The sequence below is a fragment of the Plecotus auritus genome (genome assembly GCF_963455305.1).
Source record: "Plecotus auritus genome assembly, chromosome: 3".
Taxonomy (NCBI): domain Eukaryota; kingdom Metazoa; phylum Chordata; class Mammalia; order Chiroptera; family Vespertilionidae; genus Plecotus; species Plecotus auritus.
In genome coordinates, this window is record NC_137772.1 from 163,036,076 (window position 1) to 163,062,695 (window position 26,620).

At 42.0% G+C, this 26,620-nt stretch overlaps 1 protein-coding gene across 2 annotated transcripts in view; it reads left to right on the forward strand.

Annotated features, from left to right (window-relative positions):
- The first annotated feature begins 12,165 nt into the window (after positions 1-12,165).
- Positions 12,166-26,620, forward strand: part of GNS (glucosamine (N-acetyl)-6-sulfatase) — a 49,803-nt gene continuing 35,348 nt past the window's right edge. The window contains exons 1-5 of one of the 2 annotated variants that reach the window (XM_080661732.1): positions 12,166-12,542; positions 18,879-18,938; positions 22,065-22,271; positions 23,869-23,934; positions 24,589-24,687. In XM_080661732.1, the coding sequence (XP_080517858.1) occupies positions 12,342-12,542; positions 18,879-18,938; positions 22,065-22,271; positions 23,869-23,934; positions 24,589-24,687 (633 nt within the window). In that variant the 5' untranslated portion in view covers positions 12,166-12,341. The remainder of the gene's footprint in view (positions 12,543-18,878; positions 18,939-22,064; positions 22,272-23,868; positions 23,935-24,588; positions 24,688-26,620) is intronic. The other variant, XM_080661731.1, reaches the window with a different exon arrangement.

A 26,620-nucleotide genomic window follows, 5' to 3' on the forward strand; every position in this document is an offset into this window, starting at 1 on the left:
ACATACCCCCATCACCTACTGATTTATTTTATCTTTCTTCTGACAGTGTCAATCAATTTTGCCAAGAACTGGAAGGCAAACAAAAGATTTTTTTGGAGGCCTTAGGAATTTCAAATCAAGAAGTCACAGATTTAAGTAGTTACCCAATGTGTTCTGAGGGGGGAAGAAAGAGGTAGAGTTTATAAAGACCGAAAAGGGGAGGCTTTCAAAAGGATTACATAAATTGCTTTGAAGGAGCTGTGTTGGGGCTGGCAAGCCAATTTACACTATGCTATCCATGACTGATTGCTTATGTCCATTTCTAGGGGGAAATTTTATTATTTAATAGAGAGTTTAGTGGTGCAGAACCAGTTCCAGAAACTGTATGAGGATGTAGCTCTTTGGTTTGGCCCAGTTCAAAAGTTCAGTTTCACATGGAAGGAAGTGAGTTAGCTCAGCTTCCCAGAGACCTCCCAGCTCTATTTTACAGTGCTCTCTTGACAACATCAACTCCATTTTGCTGTTTTTCTTTCATGTTTCCCTCTTTGGATTGAGATCTTTCCTGAGAAAGCATTGATGATCAACCATTGGGAAGTATCATTGGTATGTCACTGGGAGAACAACATTGATCCCTCATCTCCAGGAATGCTCATTCCTGATATGTCATTTTCCACGTAGAAGAGAGCGTAGTGTACAGTAAGAGAGTTTATGGCCACCTCTGAGCAACAAGGAGACTTGTCAGAAGTAGGGCTAAGTCGCACTCCTCAGATCAAAAGTTCCTTTGTAGAGGTGGTCTCAGTCGAATTTATTCATTGTAATACCTCTAGGCATTGGGCTACCATTATTGGTGGTAGTGGCTGTTAGTTGTTGGATGCACCTGGTCAGACACCAAATTAAGGTAGTGAACAGTATAATCACAAAAACCAATATGATTAAGTCCTATAATGTAGAATGAAACCCTATTCCTCTAAGCAACCAGCTAAATAAGTCTGTCCAATCTTAACTTATGGGGTACTGTTCTGTCTGTTCAAGGACCTTAACATTGTGTTTTAGAACCTCAAACTATTGTGCCACTTTAGCTAATTTGTTAACATAGAAAACATTCTTCCAGTAGGGCATAAGTATTGCCTTGCTGGACACCTGTCACATCTAGAGCCCTACAGTTGTGAAGTACACTTCGAGACAGACTCTATTGCTTGTTGTCCTTCAAGAGCAGTTGTAGTAGCATTCAATATTTGTGCTACAAAAATAGTTAAGATTTCTGATTGTCTTCTAATTCAGCTACTCCATACCTGAAAGGAAGCTCTAGTGAAGGCCTATCCAAAGCTTCATTTATCATGGGGTATCAGGTGGAAAGAGGACTGAAAAGACCATGCCCAAAATACCAATTCCATTTGGTCTATTTTGGTCGAAGTTTATAGATTGTGGATAATGGCTGAGGAAGGGAGAATCTTCCATGGACAGTATCAGGTGCTGATACCACAATACCATATCCTCCTCACCATGGGGTTGACAAGGTGATATATTTGCATCCCACACAAGAAGAAACAGCCAGTACCTTCAAGTGAAATCATGTAATTAGGTCCTTCAACCCAGACTTTGAGGGAAGTAGTATGTCCTACGTACGAAGGAGGGACTTTGTAGCCTTCATATGCTGGATGATCACAATAGTTGCCAACACAGAAGACATTGAAGTTATCGTGAGAATGATTAAAAGAGCGCCTGAGGTTTCTATATATTTGGGTTAGGATTAAAAGAGTTTGTTCCAAGTTTGCAGGCTGGAATTCCCTAAGAGATAGATTTTTATCCATTTTACATCAAATACCAGGTTTTTTATCTAGACCCCTAGTAATATATGGGAGCAGGACATTTGCAGGACTGAGTGGCATTATTCCTTGAATTTCCCAACATTAGAGAGGTAACATAAGTAATATTGTAGTCAGTTAAAGCCCATTGAGTTGTGAACTCATGGTCGTTTGCATCATACAAGAGAGTATAGCCATACATTTTTAAAGGGACAAAACTTGAAAGTATGCCTGAACTGTTTATATTTTCAAAACAGGCAAGTTATTGGTAAGAGTCCAGACTGTATTTATGGGTATCTCTTTGTGGGTTGGGGGAGCTTATGAATGGATCTGGACACAGGAAGGTCATTTGTTCCGTCAATATGTTTTGAGGTTTGAGAATAAAAAGGACTTTAAGTCTGGAGTTATGTCCAGTTAGGTTTTGTAAGCTTTCAAGGTTCAATGGCCAAGCCACTAGTTCTGGTTCATCATGCGTATGGTTAGTTCAGTTGCATATCCAACAGTCAGTTAAATTAGTACTGTTGGGTAATCATTGGATAGTGGGAGCAAAAGGGTGTTGAAGGGCAAATAGGGTAGTCATTGTAGTAAGCAGACATAAGAATCTGAGTGTGTTCATCTTGAAATCATACTAAAGAGCTAGGAAAAGGAAGATTTTGTTCCAGCAAACCCTGGCCAGTGTATCTCAATGGTTAGCATCAACCCTTGGACTGAAAGGTCTCGGTTTGGATTCCAGGTCAAGGGCACGTACCTGGGTTGCAGGTTCCATCCGTAGCACTGGTGGCAGCGAGTGTGGGAGGCAACCAATTGATGTGTCTCTCTTACATTGATGTTTCTCTCCCTACTCGCTCCCTCCCTCTCTCTCGCTCTCTAAAAATCAATGGGAAAAATATCCTCAGGTGAGGATTATCAAACAAAAAGAGTTTTGTTGGGCTTGGGGGACACAGTTGTGATAGCAATATGATCAGTAAATGAAACAAAGGTGCTCAAAGGGAAGAAGGGCAAGGGTTGCTGTGTGGAATCATGTATGACTGACTGGCCTGGTCCGAGGTCTTGGGAGAGCCCTCTGTGTTAGGTGCCATCTGCTTCCATCCGGAATGAAAATTCTAGTGGTGGTCTTGGATTGTTCAGAGATTTTTCAGCTTAAGATCTTCAGTAGGCTGAGATGACCACTCAGGTATGGCTTTTTTTTAAATGATAAATATGAATCTGTGAATCAATACCTCTTAAGTTTAGCAGCACATGGATTAGTTGTTAATACCTTATATGGCCTTTTCCATCGGGGCTGAAAGGCATCTTTATAGAGATGGTATTTCCAATGGGTATAATCTCCAGGTTGGAGATTGTGGATTGTAGATCTTTGCCTTCCAGGAGCAAGCCTTGGGAAGATTGCTCTACCAGTGTGAGTTGTAAGGGCCCTTATAAGTTCTTTATAATAAACTAGAGGCCCGGTGCACGGTGTGTGTGTCCCACGTCTCAGCCTATATCCTCTCCAATCTGGGACCCCTCGAGGGATGTCTGATTGCCCGGTGGGATCGGGCCTAAACGGGCAGTCGGACATCCCTCTCACAATCCAGGACTGCTGGCTCCCAACCGCTCGCCTGCCTGCCTTCCTGATTGCCCCTAACTGCTTCTGCCTGCCAGCCTGATCACCCCATAACCACTCCCCTGCCAGTCTGATCTACACCTAACTGCTCCCCTGCCAGCCTGATTGCCCCTAACTGCCCTCCCCTGCAGGCCTTGTCACCCCCAACTGCCCTCCCTTGCCAGCCTGATCACCCCTAACTGCCCTCCCTTGCTGGCCTGGTCACCCCCAACTGCCCTTCCTTGCAGGCCTGGTTGCCCTCAACTGCCCTCCCCTGCAGGCCTGGTCGCCCCAACTGCCCTCCCCTGCAGGCCTGGTCCTTCCCAACTGCCCTCCCCTGCAGGCCATCTTGTGGCAGCCATCTTGTGTCCACATGGGGGAGGCCATCTGGTGTGTTGTAGTGATGGTCAATTTGCATATTACCCTTTTATTAGATAGGACAAGAGGTCTCCTTCAGCAGTGCAGGTTCATACATTCCTTGATCTAATCTCATGGGTCTCCAAGTAATAATTTCAAAAGGAGACAAACTGTGCTTGCCAAAGGGAACAGATCATAGGCTGAGCAATACCAAGGGGAGAGCCTTAGACCAAGGCAGATTAAAGGACCCTATGAGTTTTGCCGGTTAAGTTTTGATTACTCTTTAGTCTGTTCTACAAGATCAGAGAACTGGGGATGATAAACACAACAGATATGTAAAGTCAGCCAGATCTTACAGACAGATTGTATAATTTATCCTGTGAGAATGAGTTCCCTGGTCACTGTGGAGCTCTGAGGGGATTCCCGAAGTGGGGAAGATAATTTCTAGGAGTAATTCCTTTAGCCAGTCCTCAAAAGGTCCTAAAGGCAAGAGAAAATGCCCCATGGAGGTATGAATGGGCTTCCCAGGGCTACCTTTGGGAAGATTGCTCTCTATGGAAATGGCTCCCAGCAGTATTGTTTCCCCATAAAACCGTTTTCTCAGCATTCCAGTGAGTTAAGTCATGTACACATTGTAATCTGCGATGTTGTATGCAATTAGGGAGGAGTGGTCGTTCATTTGGACCTACCCATAAGTTTCTTTCAGAGTCAAATTTACAGCCTTGTTCTAACCGTTTCTATTTTGGTAAACAGCTAAACACTGTGCTTCCATAATGTTTTACATCTCCAAATGCTTTAGCTGGTAGCTTAGGTGCTTTCATTGGGTGCTGAGTTTGGGTCATTGCTTAGTTTTGTAGTTGTTGTTTTTTCTAATTGACTGTGCAGATTTAAAAAGAGTGCCAAGTTGGCCAGATAGTCCTGTATAATTATGGTCCAGCAAGACAGAAATTTGCAAGATAGGGGCTCGTAATTTTGGTATATACACACAGCTGGAGTTCTAGCAGGTGGCTCTTCAACAGCTATTCCCTTAGAAAGTGAACTTCCCATTTTTCAAGAGTAATTATTCACTAGACAGGTGTTTTAAGTGCCATAGATAAAAAGCCAGCAACAGAGGACACCCAAATGGAAACGGAACCTCAGCCAAGCAGGTGGTTCAGGTCTAGGAGGACTTACCACAACTAGATGGACTTTCACACTAGTAAAGTATACTCCTGAAGGCAGGAATTTTTGTCTGTTTTATTCACTGATGTTTGCCCACCACCTAGAACAGTCGCTATCGCATTATAGGTACTCAATAAATATTTGTTGAATTAATTAACTGAATTAATTAAATGAAAACTAGAGATAAGACCAACCAATTACCAACCTTCTTAAGAAAAGTTAGTTCCATGAAATAGAATCCTAGAGGTAGCAAAGGGTATACACTACATTACTGCTGTGTGGTGCCTGAAAGGATGTAAGAGAGAACCATTGGCCCAGCCAGTGTTGTTCAATGGTTGAGCATCAGCCTATGAACCAGGAAGTCACTGTTTGATTCCTGGTCAGGGCACATGCGTGGGTTGTGGGCTCAATCCCCAGTAGAGGGCGTGCAAAAGGCAGCCAGTCCATGATTCTCTCTCATCATTGATGTTTCCATCTCTCTCTCCCTCTCCCTTCCTCTCTGAAATCAATAAAATTATATTTTAAACAAAGAGAGAGAACCATTGGTCTAACAATATGATTTTGAACTGATCGTGACTAAAGAAAATAGCTAAAATTAAATTTACTATGGTTAGTTATGCTACTAACAATAATTAGTGTTTCAATTTGTTTGAAACTTTAGTTTTAATATTTAAATAATTATACTACTTATTTTATACTAAATATAAGGTCCAACATTGCATTATATTTACAAGAAGCTAAGAAGCATCTATCTCAAAGTCAAGTACAATTTAATATAGTCTATCAAGTGCAATCTATGTAAATCTAGTGTACAAGCTAAAGACAATGAACATTTAAATTATTTCCAAGCCTGTATCAGGGTCTTGTCAATAACCTTCTGACACTTACTATTTGAAACTACCATGCCAAAACCGGTTTGGCTCAGTGGATAGAGCGTCGGCCTGCGGACTGAAAGGTCCCAGGTTCGATTCCGGTCAAGGGCACGTAACTTGGTTTCGGGCACATCCCCAGTGGGAGGTGTGCAGGAGGCAGCTGATCGATGTTTCTCTCTCATCGATGTTTCTAACTCTCTATCCCTCTTCCTTCCTCTCTAAAAAATCAATAAAAAAATATTTAAAAAAAAAAAAAAAAGAAACTACCTTAGCAAGATTCAACATTTTTGATAATTTGATAATTTTTTTTCAGCATGTGCAGACATACACATAAAGACTAAATTGCTATTATGAAAGCTTTGATTATTCTTGGAATGGCTGATTTGTAAAATCTGGCAGTTAACCTTTTACTTTAATCCTTCAGGGATTACTCATTCCGGAGTCACATGAGAAATGCAAAAGGTCATTGCTGTGTTTCCGCTTCTCCACATGGTAGCTCACTTTTGCTCTTTAGGTCTGCTGATTATGATTTTTTACATGCTTGGAATACAATGAAATCTATTTCAGTTTAATAACTATACATGAACAAGGCTCTTATTTTTTCAATTCAAAAAGTTGGAACAAGAAGTAAAAACAGGATTTTAGTATTTGTAAAAGCTATCAAGCTTTAGACAGACCTTAGGAAATGCATATAATACATAATATATGGTCAATAAGTAAGAACTATTAATGTTAAATAATATTTAAGTCATAACATTTGAGTGCTTAGAGGAACTTTGGAGACCTAATCTGACTGAGGCTTAATTAATATTTAAATATCACACTAGATTTCAAAATAACAGAACATAACCTTTCCTTTGCAATAATAAAACATTGTGATTGCTTGAGCCTGGCCTGGTGGCTGAACTGGTTAGAGCAGTGGTCGGCAAACTCATTAGTAAACAGAGCGGCAAACCGCGGGCTCACGAGCCTCAGTTTGCCAACCACTGGGTTAGAGCATCGTCCTGATACATCAAGGTTGCAGGTTTCAACTCTGGTCAGGGCACATACAAGCAACCAATGAGTGCATAAATAAGTGGAAAAACAAATCAATGTTTCTCTCTTTTTCCCTCCCCCCCCCCTCTATAAAATCAATAAATGAAAAAAAAATGTAAGTTGTGATTGCTCAATGTATACCAGCTGAGAACCAAAATTCTGATCTCTCACCTGTTATCAAGTGACATTTTTTGAGAGTAAGTGAGGTACCTTTATGCCAGCACTTAGGTAGCCACTGACAAAGGCTGGCTAACAACTGCCAGCTGTGGGCAAACTACGGCCCGCAGGCCGGATCCGGCCCGTTCCGCTGTTCTATCCGGCCCGCGGAGCCGAAAGACCAGAGGGTTCTCTTGCTCTCCCCTCCGCTCCTTTACTTTGAATTTATATTAGTTCACACAAACACTCCATCCATGCTTTTGTTCCAGCCCTCCAGTCCAGTTTAGGAACCCATTGTGGCCCTCGAGTCAAAAAGTTTGCCCACCCCTGGACTAAGCTATTTTGTCTAATTTGTTGTTTAGTGCCACTTCCATGGTGAGTGATTTCTGCTGAGTATAAATAAGTCATACGAAGATCTTCACAAAGGGCCCTGCAGATTATGTAGCCAGCCCTGCCTGCTACTGAGCTCTTTTCACCTCCCGGCACCACTGAAAGCTGACAGCCTTTCATGACACTCTGTACAATAGTCCCCCCTTACAAGAGCGTGGGAGACATGTTCCAAGATCCCCAGTGGATGTCTGAAACTGAGGATAATACTGAGCCCCATATAAACTACTAGAGGCCCGGTGCACGAAATTCGTGCATGGGGGTGTGTGTCCCTCAGACCAGCCTGCACCCTCTCCAATCTGGGACCCGGTGGGATCGGGCCTAAACGGGCAGTCGGACATCCCTCTCACAATCCAGGACTGCTGGCTCCCAACTGCTCGCCTGCCTTCTTTTTTTTTTTTTTTTAAATATATTTTATTGATTTTTTACAGAGAGGAAGGGAGAGGGATAGAGAGTTAGAAACATCGATGAGAGAGAGACATCGATGAGCTGCCTCCTGCACACCCCCCACTGGGGGTGTGCCCACAACCAAGGTACATGCCCTTGACCGGAATCGAACCTGGGACCCTTCAGTCCGCAGGCCAACACTCTATCCACTGAGCCAAACCGGTTTCGGCACATGCCTGCCTTCTTGATTGCCCCTAACCGCTTCTGCCTGCCAGCCTGATCACCCCCTAACCACTCCCCTGCCAGCCTGATTGATGCCTAACTGCTCCCCTGCCAGCCTGTTTTCCCCTAATTGCCCTCCCCTGCAGGCCTGGTCACCCCTAGCTGCCCTCCCCTGCAGGCCTGGTCACCCTTAACTGCCCTCCCCTGCAGGCCTGGTCCCCCCCAACTGCTCTCCGCTGCAGGCCTGGGTCCCTCCCAACTGCTTTTCCCTGCAGGCCTGGTTGCCCCTGACTTCCCTCCTCTGCTGGCTTGGTCACCCCTAACTGCCCTTCCCTGCAGGCTTGATCGCCCCCAACTGCCCTCCCTTGCAGGCCTGGTCCCTCCCAACTGCCCTCCCCTGCTAGCCATCTTGTGGTGGCCATCTTGTGTCTACATGGGGGCAGGATCTTTGACCACATGTGGGCAGCCATCTTGTGTGTTGGAGTGATGGTCAATCTGCATATTACTCTTTTATTAGATAGGATAGAGGCCTGGTGCATGGGTGGGGGCCAGCTGATTTGCCCTGAAGAGTGTCCCGGATCAGGGTGGGGGTTCCCTTGGGGTATGGGGCGGCCTGGGCGAGGGGCCTGTAGTGGTTTGCAGACTGGCCACGCCCCCTGGCGACCCAAGCGGAGGCCCTGGTATCTGGAGTTTATTTATCTTCTACAATTGAAACTTTGTAGCCGGGAGTGGAGCCAAGCCTTCTGCTTGCTCTGTGGTGGCAGCCATTTCTTTTGGGATTTATGTATCTTCTATAATTGAAACTTTGTAGCCTTAAGCAAGGCCTCGGCCTGCCAGGGTGTGGGGAAAGCTTGGCTTCCTCCATCGCCAGGGAAACCCAAGCCTCCCTCCTGCTCTCTGTGGTTGTAGCCATCTTGGTTGGGTTTATTTGCATATTCGCTCCTGATTGACTGGTGGGTGTGGCTGGTGGACGTGGCTTTTGGTGTAGCGGAGTGATGGTTAATTTGCATATTACTATTTTATTAGATAGGATGTTTTTTGTCTTATAGATACATATCTTTTCACTTAAAGGAAGCACTTTACGGTTCTCTTTGGCACGTCCAAATTGCCAGCATCACTGCTCTTGTGCTTTAGAGTCATTATTAAGTAAAGTAAGGGTTACTTGAACACAAGCACTGTGAAACCTAAACAGTAGATCTGATCACCTAGACGGCTACTAAGTGACTAACTGGTGGGTATGCTGGACAAAGGGATGCCCGCCCATGTGGGGCAGAGAAGAAATGGTGCGAGATTTCATCAAGCTACTCAGAATGGCGCGCGATTTAAAACTTACAAATTGTCTATTTCTGGAATTCTCCATTTAATATTTCCTGACCATGGTTGACAGTGGGTAACTGAAACAGCAGGATGTAAAACTGCAGAAAAGGGGGAACTAGTCTGTATGGGCTGAGGCAGTATTCCTAGGTAGGATGGGTTGCATACAGAAGACGAAAGAAGTCTACCAAACACTGCTTCTTCTTTGTAGTAAAGAGATACAAAATACACCAGTTTGTTTTTACCCTAGAGGCAATGTCCTGGCACATCCCTGGGCCCCTAAAATCCTTTACTGAAGTGCCAAGTTCCTGAATTTTCATAAGGTCTATCTCCCACGCTCCGGAGCACATGTGTCATAACAAAGATTCCAGCATGCCTCTTGTTCATCCTGCCCAATCAGCATGATGTCATCGATGTGATGGATGGGTAGGAGGTCCTGCAGGATGCCCAGGCAGTCTAGATCTGTTTAAAGCCAACGGTCACCAAACTTTCGGACCTCACGGACCACCAGTGGTCCATGGACCACCGGTTGGTGACCGCTGGTTTAAACACATAGTTATAGTAGGTGTTTTATCACCTTGATTTAATTCCCTCATCTCTGTCATTTCTTACTGATTTTTCTCCTGGTTACTGGTCGTATTTTCCTGTTTGGCAGCCTGTGTATTTTTCTATTGGATGCAGGAACTTCTATTGTGAATTTTATGTTGTTGAGTATTTAGATTTTCTCATCTTCCCCTAAAGAGTGGAGACCTTGTTTTGACAGGCAAGTTATGTTTCTTGCAGGTCAGCTTGATATTTTGAGACTTGTATTTAAATTTTGCAATCATAGGTGTACAGTACTTTTCATTTATGATAGATTAGCTCTACTACTAAGGTATAACCTTTCTGAGTTCTCAACTGAATATCCCTGTGATTAAGGAAGACTTTCCCTTCTGGCTGGTTCTCAAACATCTCCACCTCCTTTAAGAATTATTTCATCTCCTTAGTTACTCATTGTCTTACCTTCTGGTGCCTTTATCCAATAAAATACACCTTAGTGTTCAATGAAGTCTCAAAAGGATATCTATGCAGATTTATGGAGCTTTTCATATACAAAGCTTCCTCCTCTTTTTAATTTTGCCACACAACTTCCAGCTGCCTCGGCCACCTTAAACTTAATCTCCATGCCCTCAACACAACTTTGTTCTTCACGGGGTCCTCTTTTTGGTGCCGATTCAGAAGGTGCCACCAGTAGAAAACTGGCATAATACTTCTTTTGCCTAACACTTGTAGTTGTATATATGACACTTTGAAGTACTTACACAATTATTTTTACCTTATGGCACAGTGCTTTCACAAGGTTTAAAAGACTTTTTGTGTTGGATGATCCAGCTTAGAGAATATACACTTTGTTGGGAGCCAGGAGGTACAGCCTATTGTTCTGAGCTGGGAATAAGGCTTGGCCACTCACCTTGCCGGGAAAAGTTTCTGTTTTCCTATATTTCAGCAGAGGGGCATGGTAGAGCAGGTCTAGAGCCACCACAGACATTTTGGGAGCTCTAGTTTCATGGGACTTTCTAAAGATTCCTTAATGTGGTTGGATGGTCATGTTTCACAGGTTTTGTTTTTATTTAATGTACATATCCTCCAACATCTTCTAAGATGGCTTTCAAACATTCACCAAGATGCCTTAGCCAGTGTGGCTCCATTGGTTGGAGCATCATTCCACATAAGGCCGGGGAGAGGTCCTGGTTTGATTCCTGGTCAGGACACTTGCCTAGGTTGTAGGACCTGGGTCACGTCTGGGGCACTAACAAGAGGCAATGAATTTATGTTTCTCTCTCACATAGATGTTTCTCTCTCCCACCCTCTCTACAATCAATCAACATATCTGCTGGTGAAAATCAAACAGAAAATTCACCAAGAAATATTAGGATAAATATTTGAAAACCCATCAAGGAACATTAGACTGCCAGGATACAATAAATTGTTGGTTTGTTTGAAACCACTATTAACAGCCGAGGAGTAACATATAACCAGGCTTGAAATTAAGAGAGCTGACTTGGATCCCTATCCGGTTTGGCTCAGTGGATAGAGCCTTGGCCTAGGCCCTAAGCGCCCTAGGGAGGGAAGGGTCTCAGAGTCCATTCTGGTCAAGGGCATGTACCTCAGTTGCAGGCTTTCTCCCTCATGCAGTTGGCAACCAATCTATGTGTTTCTCTCACATTGATTTTTCTTTCTGTCTTTCCCTCTCTCTTCCACACTCTCTAAAATCACTGGAAAAATATCCTCGGGAGAGAATTTAAAAAAGAGAGAGATAGCTGACTTGGAATCCAGCTCCAAATGGAAGAGCTGAGTTGCAAAGAAAATCAAAACCGATTAAATATAAACAATTAGCCCTAACTGGTTTGGCTCAGTGGATAGAGCATCGACCTGCAGACTGAAGGTTCCCAGGTTCGATTCCGGTCAAGGGCATTTACCTTGGTTGCGTGCACATCCCCAGTAGGGGGTGTGCAGGAGGAGGCTGATCCATGTTTCTCTCTCATCGATGTTTCTAACTCTCTATACCTCTCCCTTCCTCTCTGTAAGAAATCAATAAAATATATTTAAAAATATATATATAAAGTGTTTTTTGTCTTGGGGATTAAACATGGTAAAACCCACTCTGCCCACCAGCTGATCTCACTATGTACATTCCTCCTTTCTCTCCCTCCTCCTTTTCATCTTATCCTCGCTCCGTTTTATAGTTTTTGCACCAAGTGCTCAGAAACTGGTCCTACCAAAACCCGACCGGAGCCCAAGCCGAGGCCAGCGGGGTCCCGCTCTCAGCGGTTCTCCCCAGTCTCGGCCCACTTCCGGGTCCTCTAGCCTGGCCCCGCCCCGCCCTCCCGTCCGTCCGCGTCCTGCCCCGTCGCCCCCACGTGACCTCACGGCGCGCTCCACCCCCGTCCCCGCTCACGTGACCGCGCCTGGGAGAAAACGCCTGACCCCAGCTCCGGCTTTCACGGTTCGCCGACTCTCCCTGCGGCTCCTCGGCCTCTCGCCCTTCAGCCGCCTGCGCGTCCCCACACACCGACCCGGGGTCCCCCCGGAGCTCTGTCCGCCATGCGGCTCCTGCCTGTGGGCGCAGGTGGGCCGGGGCGGCACAGCCCCCGCCACCTGCGCTCCTGCAGCCTAGCGCTGCTGTTACTGCTGCTGCTGCTGCCGGGCTGCTGCCTGGGGGGCTCCCGGGCGGCGGCGGGCTCTCGGAGGCCCAACGTGGTGCTGCTCCTCACCGACGACCAGGACGAAGTGCTCGGCGGCATGGTAACTCCTGTTTCTGCCCCGCCCCTCTCCCTCTCTCGGGCGGACTCCCTGGTTTCTTGCCCTCTTTCCCATCCCCACCCCGGCTCCCTGAACTGGCTGACTTGACCCTGGGTAGGTTTGCTTTGGCCACGCCAGGCCCTTGACGCAGGTCTGAGGGGCCGCAGAACTCTGTTTCCTCATCTTGTTCCAGCGTCTCTTGGAGGGTGACACACATACACGCGCTACAAGGAGCTTCTAGTCTGGACCTTACGGCTGCGGAGCTTGCGTTCCTTCGTGATCTCGGGATACACAGGTGGACGCCAGTTAGGCATGGGCAGAACCGATGAGGAGCAGGTGTTGGCTAAGGCGATGCAAGCCTTGAGTATATTTTGGATTAGAAGACAAGTACAGCCCCCTGTGTGAGGACCTAGGCCACCTCCGCCTTTGTTCCTGGGTACGGTGTCTGTGCCTGATATTTATAAAATAAGTGCTGAAATGAACTAATCTGGTAGGTAGATTTCGAACTATTTATTCAGGGTGTGCTTTGCCTCACAAGAATCAAGAAAATCCAATTAGCCTAATTGAACACCTGGCTGATGCATTAGATACTGTCAGAGTTCCATTTTGTATCATCTGGGTGTTGTCATGAGACTTCATTCTTTTCCAGAGTTAATTTTGCTTCTGTATCGTAAGAGTCTTGATGTTTATGACCCTCAGGAGTATCCACCCAACCCCCTACTCAGGATAGCACAGCAAGTGGCTTGCCCAAGGCACATAAATCGTGGAGGCAGTCATGTCAGAATCCTGACTAGTGCTCTGATTCTGGGTATGGTATTCCTCTTTTTAAGAACAAGTGCTTTTTTGCTTGCTTTCTTTCAGTTCTCTTTTTGCTTTCAGCAAAATGCTGAGATTATGAAAACACTTCAGGCAAGAGGTTCCTAACTTTGACTGTGTAGTAACACCCTAGTTCAGTGTCTTTCATCCTGTCCATAAGTGAGTTGTGAAATCAGTTCAGTAACTACCAGCATTTTCACTTCCCTGTGGAACAGACTCTGAGAATAGAAAATGTCTGTGTGGTACATGCGGTAAATGTTAAGCATATCCATATGTATATATATTTCTGGTTTGTGAATTAAAATATTAACTCGGGGCTATGTTCAAGAGTATGAGATTCTTTTCTAGCTGATGTTTAAGATGCTTGCATTTTGACTCCACACCCTGCCACATACGCCTCATTGCCTTTTAATTTCTATTCAGTCACGTTGACATTGAAGAGTCTTGACTTAATTGCCCTCCTGGATTTTATTTTGTTCTTTTTTCCACCATTCTAACAGCTACACTTAATCCTCCTCACAAAACTCCTTGTTTTTTAAAAAAGAAAATATCTCTTGTGCCCTTGAAAAGTATTTTATCCAGGAAAAGCAAGCCACCTCTATCAAAAATTAATAATAGTTTAGTGACTGAAGCATAATTGAAAGGTAAAGCTTTCACTCTAGCCCAGTGGTCAGCAAACTCATTAGTCAACAGAGCCAAATATCAACAGTACAGCGATTGAAATTTCTTTTGAGAGCCAAATTTTTTAAACTTAAACTTCTTCTAACACCACTTGTTCAAAATAGACTCGCCCAGGCCGTGGTATTTTGTGGAAGAGCCACACTCAAGGGGCCAAAGAGCCGCATGTGGCTCGCGAGCCACAGTTTGCCAACCACGGCTCTAGCCGATTTGGCTCAGTGGATAGAGCATTGGCCTGTGGACTGAAGGGTCCCAGGTTCAATTCGGGCCAAGGGCACATGCCAGGTTGTGGGCTCCATCACCAGTGGGGGGCGTGCAGGAGGCAGCCGATCGAAGATTCTCTCTCATCATTGGATGTTTCTCTCTCTCCTTCTCCCTTCCTCTCTGAAATCAATAAGGAAATATATTTTTTTAAAAAGAAAGAAAAGTGGGTGTTTAAAAAAAAAAAAGGGTAAAGTTTTCACATCTCTGTTGAAAACAAACTTCATCACTTAAATACAAGATGTGGTGTTCAGAATTCATTTTCTTCCATTTCTGTAGGCCACATATGTGGTCTCTTCCCCTTAGCACCGTGGTCGGCAAACTGCGGCTCGCGAGCCACATGCGGCTCTTTGGCCCCTTGAGTGTGGCTCTTCCACAAAATACCACGGCCTGGGCAAGTCTATTTTGAAGAAGTGGCGTTAAAGAAGTTTAAGTTTAAAAAATTTGGCTCTCAAAAGAAATTTCAATCGTTGTACTGTTGATATTTGGCTCTGTTGACTGAGTTTGCCGACCACTGCCTTAGCATGTTAATCATATTTGCTTCTTTAAACCATAGCAGTTTCTTTTTTATAGGTGTTTGTACTGGAGAGAAGAGCCAAAATTGTGTGGAGGGAACAAGTTGAATTTAATGCTCCAACTCTGGAGAATTCTTGCTTCTCTTGTAGGCTTTTACAGAATATTTCATGACTGGTTGTCAAACAGGAGTTGAAGGGGAAGAGCTAAGACAATATAGCATTTGAGATTCTACTTGGAGCCAGAGTATGAGGTGTTTTATATTTGTGCTTCAGTCCTCACAGGAGTCCTCTGCTGTAGGTATTGTCCTTATCTTAACTAAGAGGAAACTGAAATTTAGAGGGGGCTATAACTTGGCCAAGGTTCACACAGCTAGTGAGGGACAAAGCCTGGTGTCTAATGATCTCAGAGCCCCATGCTTTTTCTCCTGTTCAAAAATACTGTGATAATGTTGTCTTACAGATGTCATTCCACATACCCACATCAGCATAGTTACTTATACCACAGGTCAGAGATTCTTCAGGTGACATTCAGGAGCACCAGTGGGGTCATGGAACTTCTTAATTTACATGTAATAAATACTTTGTATATATTATCTTCATTTCTTGGCCCCCCAAAAGGATTATGAATTGCCACCATAGTTGGCAAAATAAACAGTGGTCAATCCCCACAAACTAATTCAGATGAAAGGATTGTAACACTTGTATGATTGTGGTTTAATGTGAAACCTGTCATCTTTGAAATAGTGTTTTATGTGGTAGTGTCCTCTTTAACATTTCATTGTATTTGTTGCAGGTATCTGGGATTCCGTTTTTAGGTGTTTTTTTACCCAGTGAAAAATTCCTGTAGATTTCTTGAATTTTTTGTCTTTAATCCTCACCTGAGGAAATACTTACTGATTTTAGAGCAAGGGGAAGAAGGAGAGAGAGAGAAACATCAGTGGGAGAAAGGAACATCAGTTGATAGCCTTCTAGTACACACCTTGACCGGGGATTGAACACCCAACCTGGGTATGTGCCCTGACCAGGAACTGAACCCACCACCTCTCACTAACTGAGCTACACTGGCCAGGGTTCAATTTCTTGATTTTATTTAAATGTAATTATGGTGTGGTGGGCATCCTGTTTTTCACAGAAGCACAGGATGGTTTTTAAAAAATCATTCACTCTAGAAAAAGTGTCATTCGGTTAAAATTTCAAGGAAGTGAGGGGAGGAGCTGTAATGAAATGTAGGGGAAGAATAAATACATACATGATGTCTTTGGTTTGCTTAAAGCAGAATGGTTTTCCATTGAAAAAGGAAAAGTTAGCTATAGAATTACCAAACTTTATTTCAGAGCAGGTGTACATGGGAGCTAGGAAAGTAAATGACTCCTTGGGATTTTTATGGAAGGGATTTTGCTTCAGATGTAGTAAAGTAACACATTTACCCATATTCGAGTGTAAGATTGGCTGCTTCATGAAGAATGTGGTATGGCCTTAACCTCACCAGTCACTATCTTTGCTTAGATCTTAAGGATCCATGTTAACATTCAGACACACATACACATTTTCAGTACAGTGTGGTTTCTTGCCTGGGACTTGTTTGATTAAGCACAGATTTTATGCTTATCATTTGTACTACTATGAATAGTCTAAAGATTATGGTTATTAATATAAATCTCTTACATTAAACTCTAGATTCTTGTGCAGCCCTCCATCAATTCTTTGGCTTCTGCCTAACTCTCTGAACTTGTCTTATCCCACTCTCCCCTTTACTGACTGCACTGCTTCTGCCACGCACTGCTTTTTGTCCCTCACAGGTGCCTCTGTTCTTCTCTGGCAGCCTTTGTACTTGCTGTTCACTCAGCCTAGAAGTGTCATATCCTGCACGTTTGTTTGGCTGACTCATCATCATGTGCCTCAGTACTGGTTACCTCCTGAAAGAGGCCATCCCTGACCTATCACCTAAAGTGTTTTCCACTTTTCCTCCCTCCAGCTGTAAGCATATCATCCTGGTTTATTCTGTTCATAGCATTTTTCACCACCCAGAATGCTTGCTTGTTTACCTGTTAGTTGTTTAAGTCCCCAAGAGTGCAAGGATCTTCAGGGCAGGGACCTTCTATCTTTATCCACTTCTATTGCCAAGACCAGTGCCTGGCACAAATTAAGTGTTTAATAATGTTATAGTAGTATAATCACACAGTAGAGTCTTACTATAAATCAGATATTCCTCAGTAACTTTGCATATTTATCAGACAATCTGATAACTAAGTCAGATATAATCAACTCACATGGACCTTTTCCTCACCCTGCACTTATTTCCCCTCCCTATATCCTCACTGTAACTCAGATTCTTCATCCATCTAATGCAGTGGTTCTCAACCTTTCTAATGCTGCGACCCTTTAATACAGTTCCTCATGTTGTGGTGACCCCCAACCATAAAATTATTTTCGTTGCTACTTCATAACTGTAATTTTGCTACTGTTAATGAATCGTAATGTAAACATCTGTGTTTTCCGATGGTCTTAGGCTCGACAGCAGCAGTTCTCAACCTGTGGGTCGCGAACTGTATTAAAGGGTCGCGGCATTAGAAAGGTTGAGAACCACTGATCTAATGTTTTATGCAGCCCAATGTTCTGTACCTGAGTGTAGCACCCAGGGATGCTTCATGGGAGATTACGACTGGTGACATTGCTTCTGAAGGTTACCAAAGACCTTCTATGTCTCTAGCATTTCTTGGGGACCCATTATGCATCTACTCATGAAGTGATCAAAGTAGTTGTTTGGGGTTTTTTTGTTTGTTTTTTTTTTAAGAGAGAGGAAGGGAGAAGGAAGGATAGAGTGCTAGAAACATTGATGAGACAGGAACATCATCGATCGGCTAACTCCTACATGCCCCACACTGGGGATTGAGCCCATAACCTGGGGATGTGCCCTGACCAGGAATCAAACCAGTGACCTCTTGGTTCCTGGGTCAGTGCTCAACTGCTGACCCACACTGGCCAGGCTCAAAGTTCTTCTTGAATGTTAGAATTCTCATCCTTTTGAGCTTTTGGGTTCCTTAATTTTTCTACTATCTATGTAAAACAATGGGGGAAAGTAATTTATACAGTATTGAAAATGAGGCTCTTGTTAACACAGTTATATATTTGGATTGTCTTTAAGGAACTATTATACAACAAAATACACTTAGAGCTGCATTTAATATGGTCCTAGATTTCAAAGGTACTTGAGAATCATCATGAATTGACTCTCATAATACAACTAAAATGAGCCTCTTCAATGGTTCTTTCTTGCTATGTGGCATCTGAATAAAGATTATTCAGATTTATGGTCCTTTTTATTTGTATTTAAATGACCATCTTTAGACTTTTATCCTCACTGTAGGATTTGATATTAATTATTCTCTATACTTGTCAGGATCTTAGATTTTGAACAATGATAAAAAGCAAGGATATAAACAAAGTAATTTCTGACTAGTCTTTTGCTTGACAGGGTTTTGTGTATACCTGTTTGCCACCCGGTTCAAGTTCTTACCTGAGGTGGTGATATATCTAGTGCAGAGGGCTGTGAGTTTGTAGTCAAAAGTGTGCATCTGGGCTCCACCACTGAATGACTGATATTTGACTTAATCTGAGCCTCAGTCTTGCTGGCTTTCAGAACATAAGTGTTATAACTGTTTTAAAAGGTGGAAGGCTACTTTTATATGATTTCCCACATCCTGCTTCTAAAGATGAATTAATGGAGATAGTTCTGCCCTATCTCTTAAGGAGGCTGGTGACAAATGAGATAAGGGCACAAAATTTCATTACATTGAAATCGGCACTGCTAGAAAAATACCATCAGCTGTGAACTTTCCCCTCCTGCAAGCATTATGAAGCCCTGAACTTTTTTGCGTAGGAAAGAACTGACTAACCAAACCTGTTTGCTTCATCTCCAGAATTACTCTCTTGGCTGTTTCTTGGTGTCAGATGGAGCTGATCTGTTGGGAATAAGAGGTTGAGATAAGATGCAAAACCCTTGAATTTTGGTCTGTGTATTGTAGTTGATTGAAAGAAATAGTTTAACGGATAATTATTTGCTTTACAGACACCACTAAAGAAAACCAAGGCTCTCATCGGAGAGATGGGGATGACTTTCTCCAGTGCTGTAAGTTTTAAAGCCAATTTAATTTTGTTAAATTTCAATTGTGTGTATGTTCTAAGAAGAAACACTCACTTTTGGGTAGTCTGTTTTGTTTTTTCTTCCCCAGTTAAAAGCCTGATCTGAAGGAGGGACCTTATTTAATGTGATAAATTCTGTTAATTGAAATATTACTTCTTACCAATTGGAGATATTCTGCAGGCAATTTCTAAGCCAGTCTTTTCTACAACTTAGAACTTGAGAATTTTATTTCAAACCTGACTGAGGTTTGAATGTGGATTGTAAGCATCAGATAACATTAATGCTATGTAAACTGTTCCATGGTAAAAACTTGCAGACCATTTTACAAAACCCAGTTAACCATGGAAGCCAAACCTGACAAAGACCATAGCAACAAAGCCAACAACAATTGTATGTATGTGTGAATATGTGAAACAAATGTATGTATATATAAACATAAATACAGAGACTCAAATGCTAGCGAACTTGAGAACCATGCACATACACAAGTAAGTGGTAGCCTATTAATATCAGGAAATCCATTGAATAGCAGCCTAGTGTTGGGCTTTAGAGCACCGGCTCTGGAGCCAGACCGCCTAATTTCAAATGCTCTCTGCCTCTTTTCCAGCTGTGTGACCGTGGGCAAGTTATTAAGCTTTCTGGCCCTTGTTTTCCACATTTATAAATGGGAGTACTAAAACTTACCTCAGGGTTTATGTTAGGTTAAGTGAATTGATATATATAAAGCAACCACTTGTATCCCTGCCTAACTTATAATGATTTCAGTCATCCCTTGGTATCTGTGAGGGATTGGTTCCAGGACCACCCCCACCCCCACAGATACCAAATCTGTGGGTGCTCAAGTCCCTTACATGGAATAGCATAGTATTTGCATGTAACTTAGGCACATACTCCTGTAGACTTTAAATTATCTCTAGGTTACTGATAATACCTAATGCAATGAAAATACTATGTAAACAGTTGTTATAATGTATTGTTTAGGGAATAGTGACAATAAAAAGTCTGTACAAGTTCAGTACAAAATGCAACCACATCATAGACCTAATTATACTGTTCACGTCTGCAACAACGCGACGTTTTTCCCTTGAACATTTTCAATCTGAGGTTGGTTGAATCTGTGGATTCGGAACCCACACATACAGAGGGCTGACTGTACTATACAATGGTGGTTATTATATTGTCCACCAACATGGAATTGGTAGTGAAAGAAGGATAATTATATGTTCATTCCAATAGATGCTTGAAAATTCTCTGAAATTTTAGCATCTTTTCCTGGTAATTAATTTATTAAGCTGTTGGAAGAATACATCCTTATGATGAATACTTCAAATAGCACATCTGTAGTTAAGGTGAAATACTCTGGTCACTGTTGTTAGGGAGACAAAGGGCCAATACCTCTTGCTTAATATTTTTCTGAACTCTCTAGTCGTTGGCATAGTCTAGCAGAATTAAGAGGTAAAACTATTGGGAAAAGACAAAATTATTATTTCCACTTGTTTGGATTGTCTACTTAGAAAACAAGAGAATTGTTGGAAAACTTTTAATAGAATGTAGTAAGGTAGAAATGAAAACAAACAAACAAACAAACAAACAAAAAACTTCTGTATAACCAGTTAGAGAAATATTGGAGGGAGAAAAGATCTCATTCACATAGCAGGAAAATTCAGACTCTGGAAATAAGCTAGTGGTGGCTAGTAATGGTTCTTTAAGACCTATATAAATAAAGTTACAGAACTTTGTAAGTGATATAATAAAAACTACTTAATATGAAGACATGCACATTACTTTCCATGGGAAGACACAGATTATGAAGTATTTATTCTAATCAGAATTCCAGTAAGATTTTTTTTTATGCTGAATTCAGTGAATCCAAAGTTATCTGGAATAATAGGTTAGAACAATTAGGGTAATTTTTTTAAAGGAAGAAATTGCTCTACTGGATACTAAAATGTAATATGAAGATACAGTAAACAGTGTGGTATTCCCAAAAATTAAGTTGGGAAACAAAAAAGGGAAAGAATTAAAAGTTGCCAGTGTGAAAATTATAAAAGTCAAACATCTAACAAAATTAAAAGGCAAAAGTAAAAAACGGGAAGTATTGGTAGCATGACTGAATCCTTCCTTAATTCCAATTTTATGTAACAAGAGGCCAATAGCTCAGGAGGAAAAAATGTGCAAAGCACTTGAACAGACCATTCCCATAATGTTCATCAGTATTTAAAAATGTCAAATCCAATAAAAGGCCAAATAAATACTAAGTATTTAAAAAGGATACTATGTAATTTTGACAAAGGTGTGCTCAAATGAGCTTGCCTTCTCTGCTGGTGGAAGTATAAGCTAGTATTACCCTTCTGTTAAATGTGCATTAAGAGTTACACAGATATTATTGGGTAGAATGGGGTAAGTCTATTGATGACAGTAGCAAATAGAAACATAATTAAAGTAGAAAAAAATAATCTGTCTTTCATGTATAAAATGATACAGGAAATACATAAAGCTACAGATCAGCCTGAACATGACCCTCTACTTCTCAGCTACATTAAATTCAAGTAGTAGTCTTTTTAAAAATATATATATTTTATTGATTTTTTTACAGAGAGGAAGGGAGAGGGATAGAGAGTTAGATACATCAATCAGCTGCCTCCTGCACACCCCTACTGGGGATGTGCCTGCAACCAAGGTATATGCCCTTCACCGTAATAGAACCTGGGACCCTTCAGTCCGCAGGCCAACGCTCTATCCACTGAGCCAAACTGGTTAGGGCTCAAGTAGTAGTCTTTATCTTTGGTTAAGACCTAGCTCCCACCATGCTGTGCTCCTTGTATGTAAATATTTATTTGAGGTGAGGTTAGAAGAGCATTGTTATCCTGCAGAAAGAAACCAGCTAGAAAAGAAATCTGTTCCTTGGTTTGTTTTATCTGCTTTACTGTCTCTATTATATTACATATGGCAGCTTGGAAATGTGTCATATGCAAAGAATATTTCTATATTGGGGAAACTAGAAATTTGAAGTTAAAATATTGAGCAGCTTTCTTTAATTCTTTTTAGAAATTATGAGAAATTCATCTTTCTTGTGTAACTTTATCCTTTTTGCTTCTGTTTCCTTTGTAGTATGTGCCAAGTGCTCTTTGCTGCCCGAGCCGTGCCAGTATCCTGACAGGGAAGTACCCACATAATCATCACGTTGTTAACAACACTTTAGAGGGAAACTGCAGTAGTAAGTCTTGGCAGAAGATCCAAGAACCAAATACTTTCCCAGCAATTCTCAGATCCATGTGTGGTTATCAGACCTTTTTTGCAGGAAAATACTTAAATGAGGTATGTTGAATGGTCTAATTATTCTTCTCCCCCTTTTTTTAATAACAGCTTTTTAAATGTGAATTAATAGAATTCATGTTACTTTTTTAAAAATAAGTATCCGTTCAAGTCATGTTAAAGGATTTTTGACAAATGTTTTTTCCTAATCTGCCCATAAATAAGAACTTATATATAAACATATTTACATCATTTGGGTACTGTATTTATTCTTTTAAATAGTCTGAGGAGCATTTATTGAAAAATTATCCTAGGACTGCCCTGACCGGGTGGCTCGGTTGGTTGGAGCATCATCCTGTACACCAAAAAGGTTGCGGGTTGGATTCTTGGTCAGGGCACATACCTAGGTTGCAGGTTTGATCCCGGTCAGGTCTATACAGGAGGCAGTTGATTGATGTTTGTTTGTTTCTTTCCCTCCCTCCCTCCCTCCCTCCTCCTCCTCCTCCCATTCCCTCCTTTTCTCTCTCTAAAAAAAAAAAAAAAATCAGTGCTCACTTCAGCAACACATATACTAACATTGGAACAATACAGAAAAGGTTAGCATGGCCCCTGCACAATGATGACACACAAATTTGTGAAGCGTTCCATTAAAAAAAAAAAAATCAATAAAAGCATATCCTAGCCCCGCGGTCGGCAAACTGCGGCTCGCGAGCCACATGTGGCTCTTTGGCCCCTTGAGTGTGGCTCTTCCACAAAATACCACAGCCTGGGCAAGTCTATTTTGAAGAAGTGGCATTAGAAGAAGTTTAAGTTTAAAAAATTTGGCTCTCAAAAGTCATTTCAATCGTTGTACTGTTGATTTTTGGCTCTGTTGACTAATGAGTTTGCCGACCACTGTCCTAGCCCAACTGGGGTGACTCAGTTGGTTGAGCCTTTTCCTGTTCAGTGAAAGGTTGCCGGTTCAATTCCCCATCAGAACACATACCTGGATTGCATGTTCAGTCTCTGGTCTGATCACATAGGGAAGGCAACCAATTGATGTTTTGAAAAGTAGATTTCATCATCAAGACTACAGAAATTATTGGCTGGTATCTCAAAGTTGGGTTATTTTCACTGTTGCTAGTCACAAGGTCAGTTGGACTATTCAGCAAATGAGCCCTGTGGCCTAAGCCATATGGTCATCTTCTGTAAAGGGCCAGAAGTAAATTAGGCTTTGCAAGCTGTATGTCTCTGTTGTAAGTATTCAACTCTGTCATCGTAGCATGAAAGCAGCCATAGACGTTACGTAAACTGATGAGTGTGGCTGTGTTCCAATAAACTTTATCACCACTGAAATTTCAATTTCATGTAGCTGTCACATGTTATAACATATTCTTCTTATGATTGGACTTTGTATTTTTTTAATGGTTGGAAAAAAATTCTTAGCTTGCTGGCCATACAAAACAGTTAGCAGGCTAGATTTGGCCTGTAGTTTGCCAGCTCATACTTCAGAAGTTTCTAGGAATATGGTGTCCTTTATTTTTTGCTGGTTTGTGTGTTTGGGAAAAGTGAGTGCCTGCCATGTTTCAGGGACTGATCTAAACAGATTCTACACGTGTCCTGTTTCTTTGTGTCTCTTCATGTCTAAGGACTTCTAATGCCCTGCTTGTCTGCTTTTCAGTATGGAGCCCCAGCTGCTGGTGGGTTAGAATACGTTCCTCCAGGATGGAGCTACTGGTATGCCTTGGTGAGTGATTACCGAAGTCAGTGACAGTTACACACAGCCCACAGATGTCAAATGTGTGTACTCCATGATTTAGCTCTGATATTAACATAACTTGGTTTGCTTTTATGATTGGCTGTTTCATCTCCCTGAAGTAAAGTCTTTTGATTTGCAAGTAATTCCTTTGTGGGGGTTTAGCAACATATTTTGCTGTTCTACCTGATCCACTCCTGTTCATTTGTTTTTTTAAAGTACGACAGGCCTGGCCAGTGTTGCTCAGTGATTAGAGCATCAGCTCTAATCGATGAATGTGGTGCACATACACACATATGTATAAATAAAATATGCTACTAAATATGCTTCCTTTTTTTCCCTCTCTCTCCCCGCAACCCCTTCTTTCCCTCCCTTCAACTCTCTAAAATAATCCAATGGAAAAAATATCCTTGGGTGAGGTTTAACAAAAAATAAAAAAGAAATAAAAAGTAGGACATATTATTTAAACTATGCTAGTAGTTAATTAAAACCCTAGTCAAAAACTCTAATGCAGTATGACTTGTATAATTATCTTTTTAAAATGTCTTATCACTATTTAAATAGTATAGGTTAGCCTAGCATGGTTTCCAGCTTTCATTGTGTGTGCTGATGTCATTATAAATTTTACTTTCCTCTCTTTAATAGGAGAAGAATTCTAAGTACTATAATTACACCCTCTCTATCAACGGTAAGGCACGGAAGCATGGTGAGAACTACAGTGTGGACTACCTGACAGATGTTTTGGTGAGTCACTGAACCTCTGTCCTGGCAGATTTGGTTAACATTTGATTAAAGACTTTGCCTAGAAAACCTTTAGTTATATTTGTTCACGTTGGGTAATGTGAATGAATAATAACTCGATCTAGCTGCCAAAGAATAGTTCCAACTGATTAAAAATTCCTGTGGGTATATTTCTCTGTATAGTCAGGCTCAGGTCTAATGTGCTTGAAATTCTGGCAACAGATCCCTCCCACCCTCATTTTTATTTTTTAACTTGAGGTTTTACTTTGTAAGGGTTTCTACTCTTGACCCCAGTTTTACTCACAAACTACAAGATGACAGCCTCATCATGAGGGTGGGGTGATAGGGACATGGGAGTTCTTCAGGTATTGTGTAATTACATATAAAAAATACCGAAATTGGGTGAATTTGGGACTTCTCTTTCCTGTCTAAGGTATTTCTAATGACAACCCTTTTTAGAGTATTCAATCACCAAATATTTCAGCATCACTTGTAGTGGGTTTTCAGCAGTAAATGAAGCATAGTCCTTGATTCTGTGGAGGTAACTTTTTAGTAGCGTATTTTATTTATACATAATGTGTGTATGTGCACCACATTCATTTATTATCTTGTTAGATGGTGATTAGTTAGAAAGAGGAGGCAGATTATGGGATTACTTAGATAACATTTAAGCACAATCCTGATGTAGGTGAGCGTGAGCTGAAAAGATCACGGGAAAGAATGCCACAGACAAAAGGAATGAGTAGTGTCCGGGCACTCAAGCGGGAGTGTGCCTGGCATGTTGGAGAAACCACAGCTTTCTTACAAGGCAAGGGTAAATTGGTGGGCAGGGTGGTGATGGGAAATTGATGCAGTCAGTGCCTTTTGAGATTAGTGTTGGGACTAAATGAAGATATAAATCAACTAGAATAATTAAAAACATGACATGGATGTGGGATGCTTTCATTTTCATAAAGTATCTCCAAATAAGCAAATGGAAAATGTAAATCCATATACATTAAAGCCCTGGTGTGGTTTATTTGGGTTTAATATTACTCATTTAGCTTAGCTAGTTTAGCTGGCAAAACATGCAATATCTACATATTGTTGTAAGATTAAGGTAATTTAATCCACCTTTCCCACTGTTGTGAATTAGATTGACTCTTATTTTTATATTCCTTAAGGCATCAAATGTAAATACTGTTAGCTGCATATAATGTAAGTTAATACTAAAAGGGCCAAATTACTATTTCTTTCCAATGAGAGGCATAACATTTTTAATATATATATATACTAGAAGCCTGATGCATGAAGACTCGTGCCAGAATGGCCTTCCTTTCCCTGGCTGTCGGCACTGCCTTCGCTCTGCCCGGAGCCGCCTTTCCGCCTTCCTAGGCTTCTCAGAGGCCCAGAGCGGCCGGAGTGGTACAGAATGCCTGCACAAGCGTCCTACCCCGCCCCCGGCTGCTCAGCACCCGCATATGCAAATTATCTGCCATATTTGTTGGGTTAATTTGCATACTCACTCCTGATTGACTGGTGGGCATTGCGAAGGTACAGTCAATTAGCATGTTACTCTTTTATTAGGTAGATTTTTATTAATTTCAGAGAGGAAGGGAGAGGGAGAGATAGAAATATCAATGATGATGAGAGAGAATCATTGATCAGCTGCCTCCTGCATGCCCCACACTGGGGATCGAGCCCACAATCTGGGCATATGCCCTGACCAGGAATCTCAACTGTGATCTCCTGGTTCATAGGTCGACATTCAACTACTGAGCCATGCCGGCTGGGCCATAATACTTTTTTGATCATGTAAAATCATCAAGGGCTTCATTGCCCCTTAGGATAGTGTGCTCTTCAATTTTTTATTGTAAGTATTGCCTAAAAGCCAAATATTTGTTCCAACAGCACGCTGGTCATTTGACTGTGACACAGGTTGTGTGCTGAGATTTGT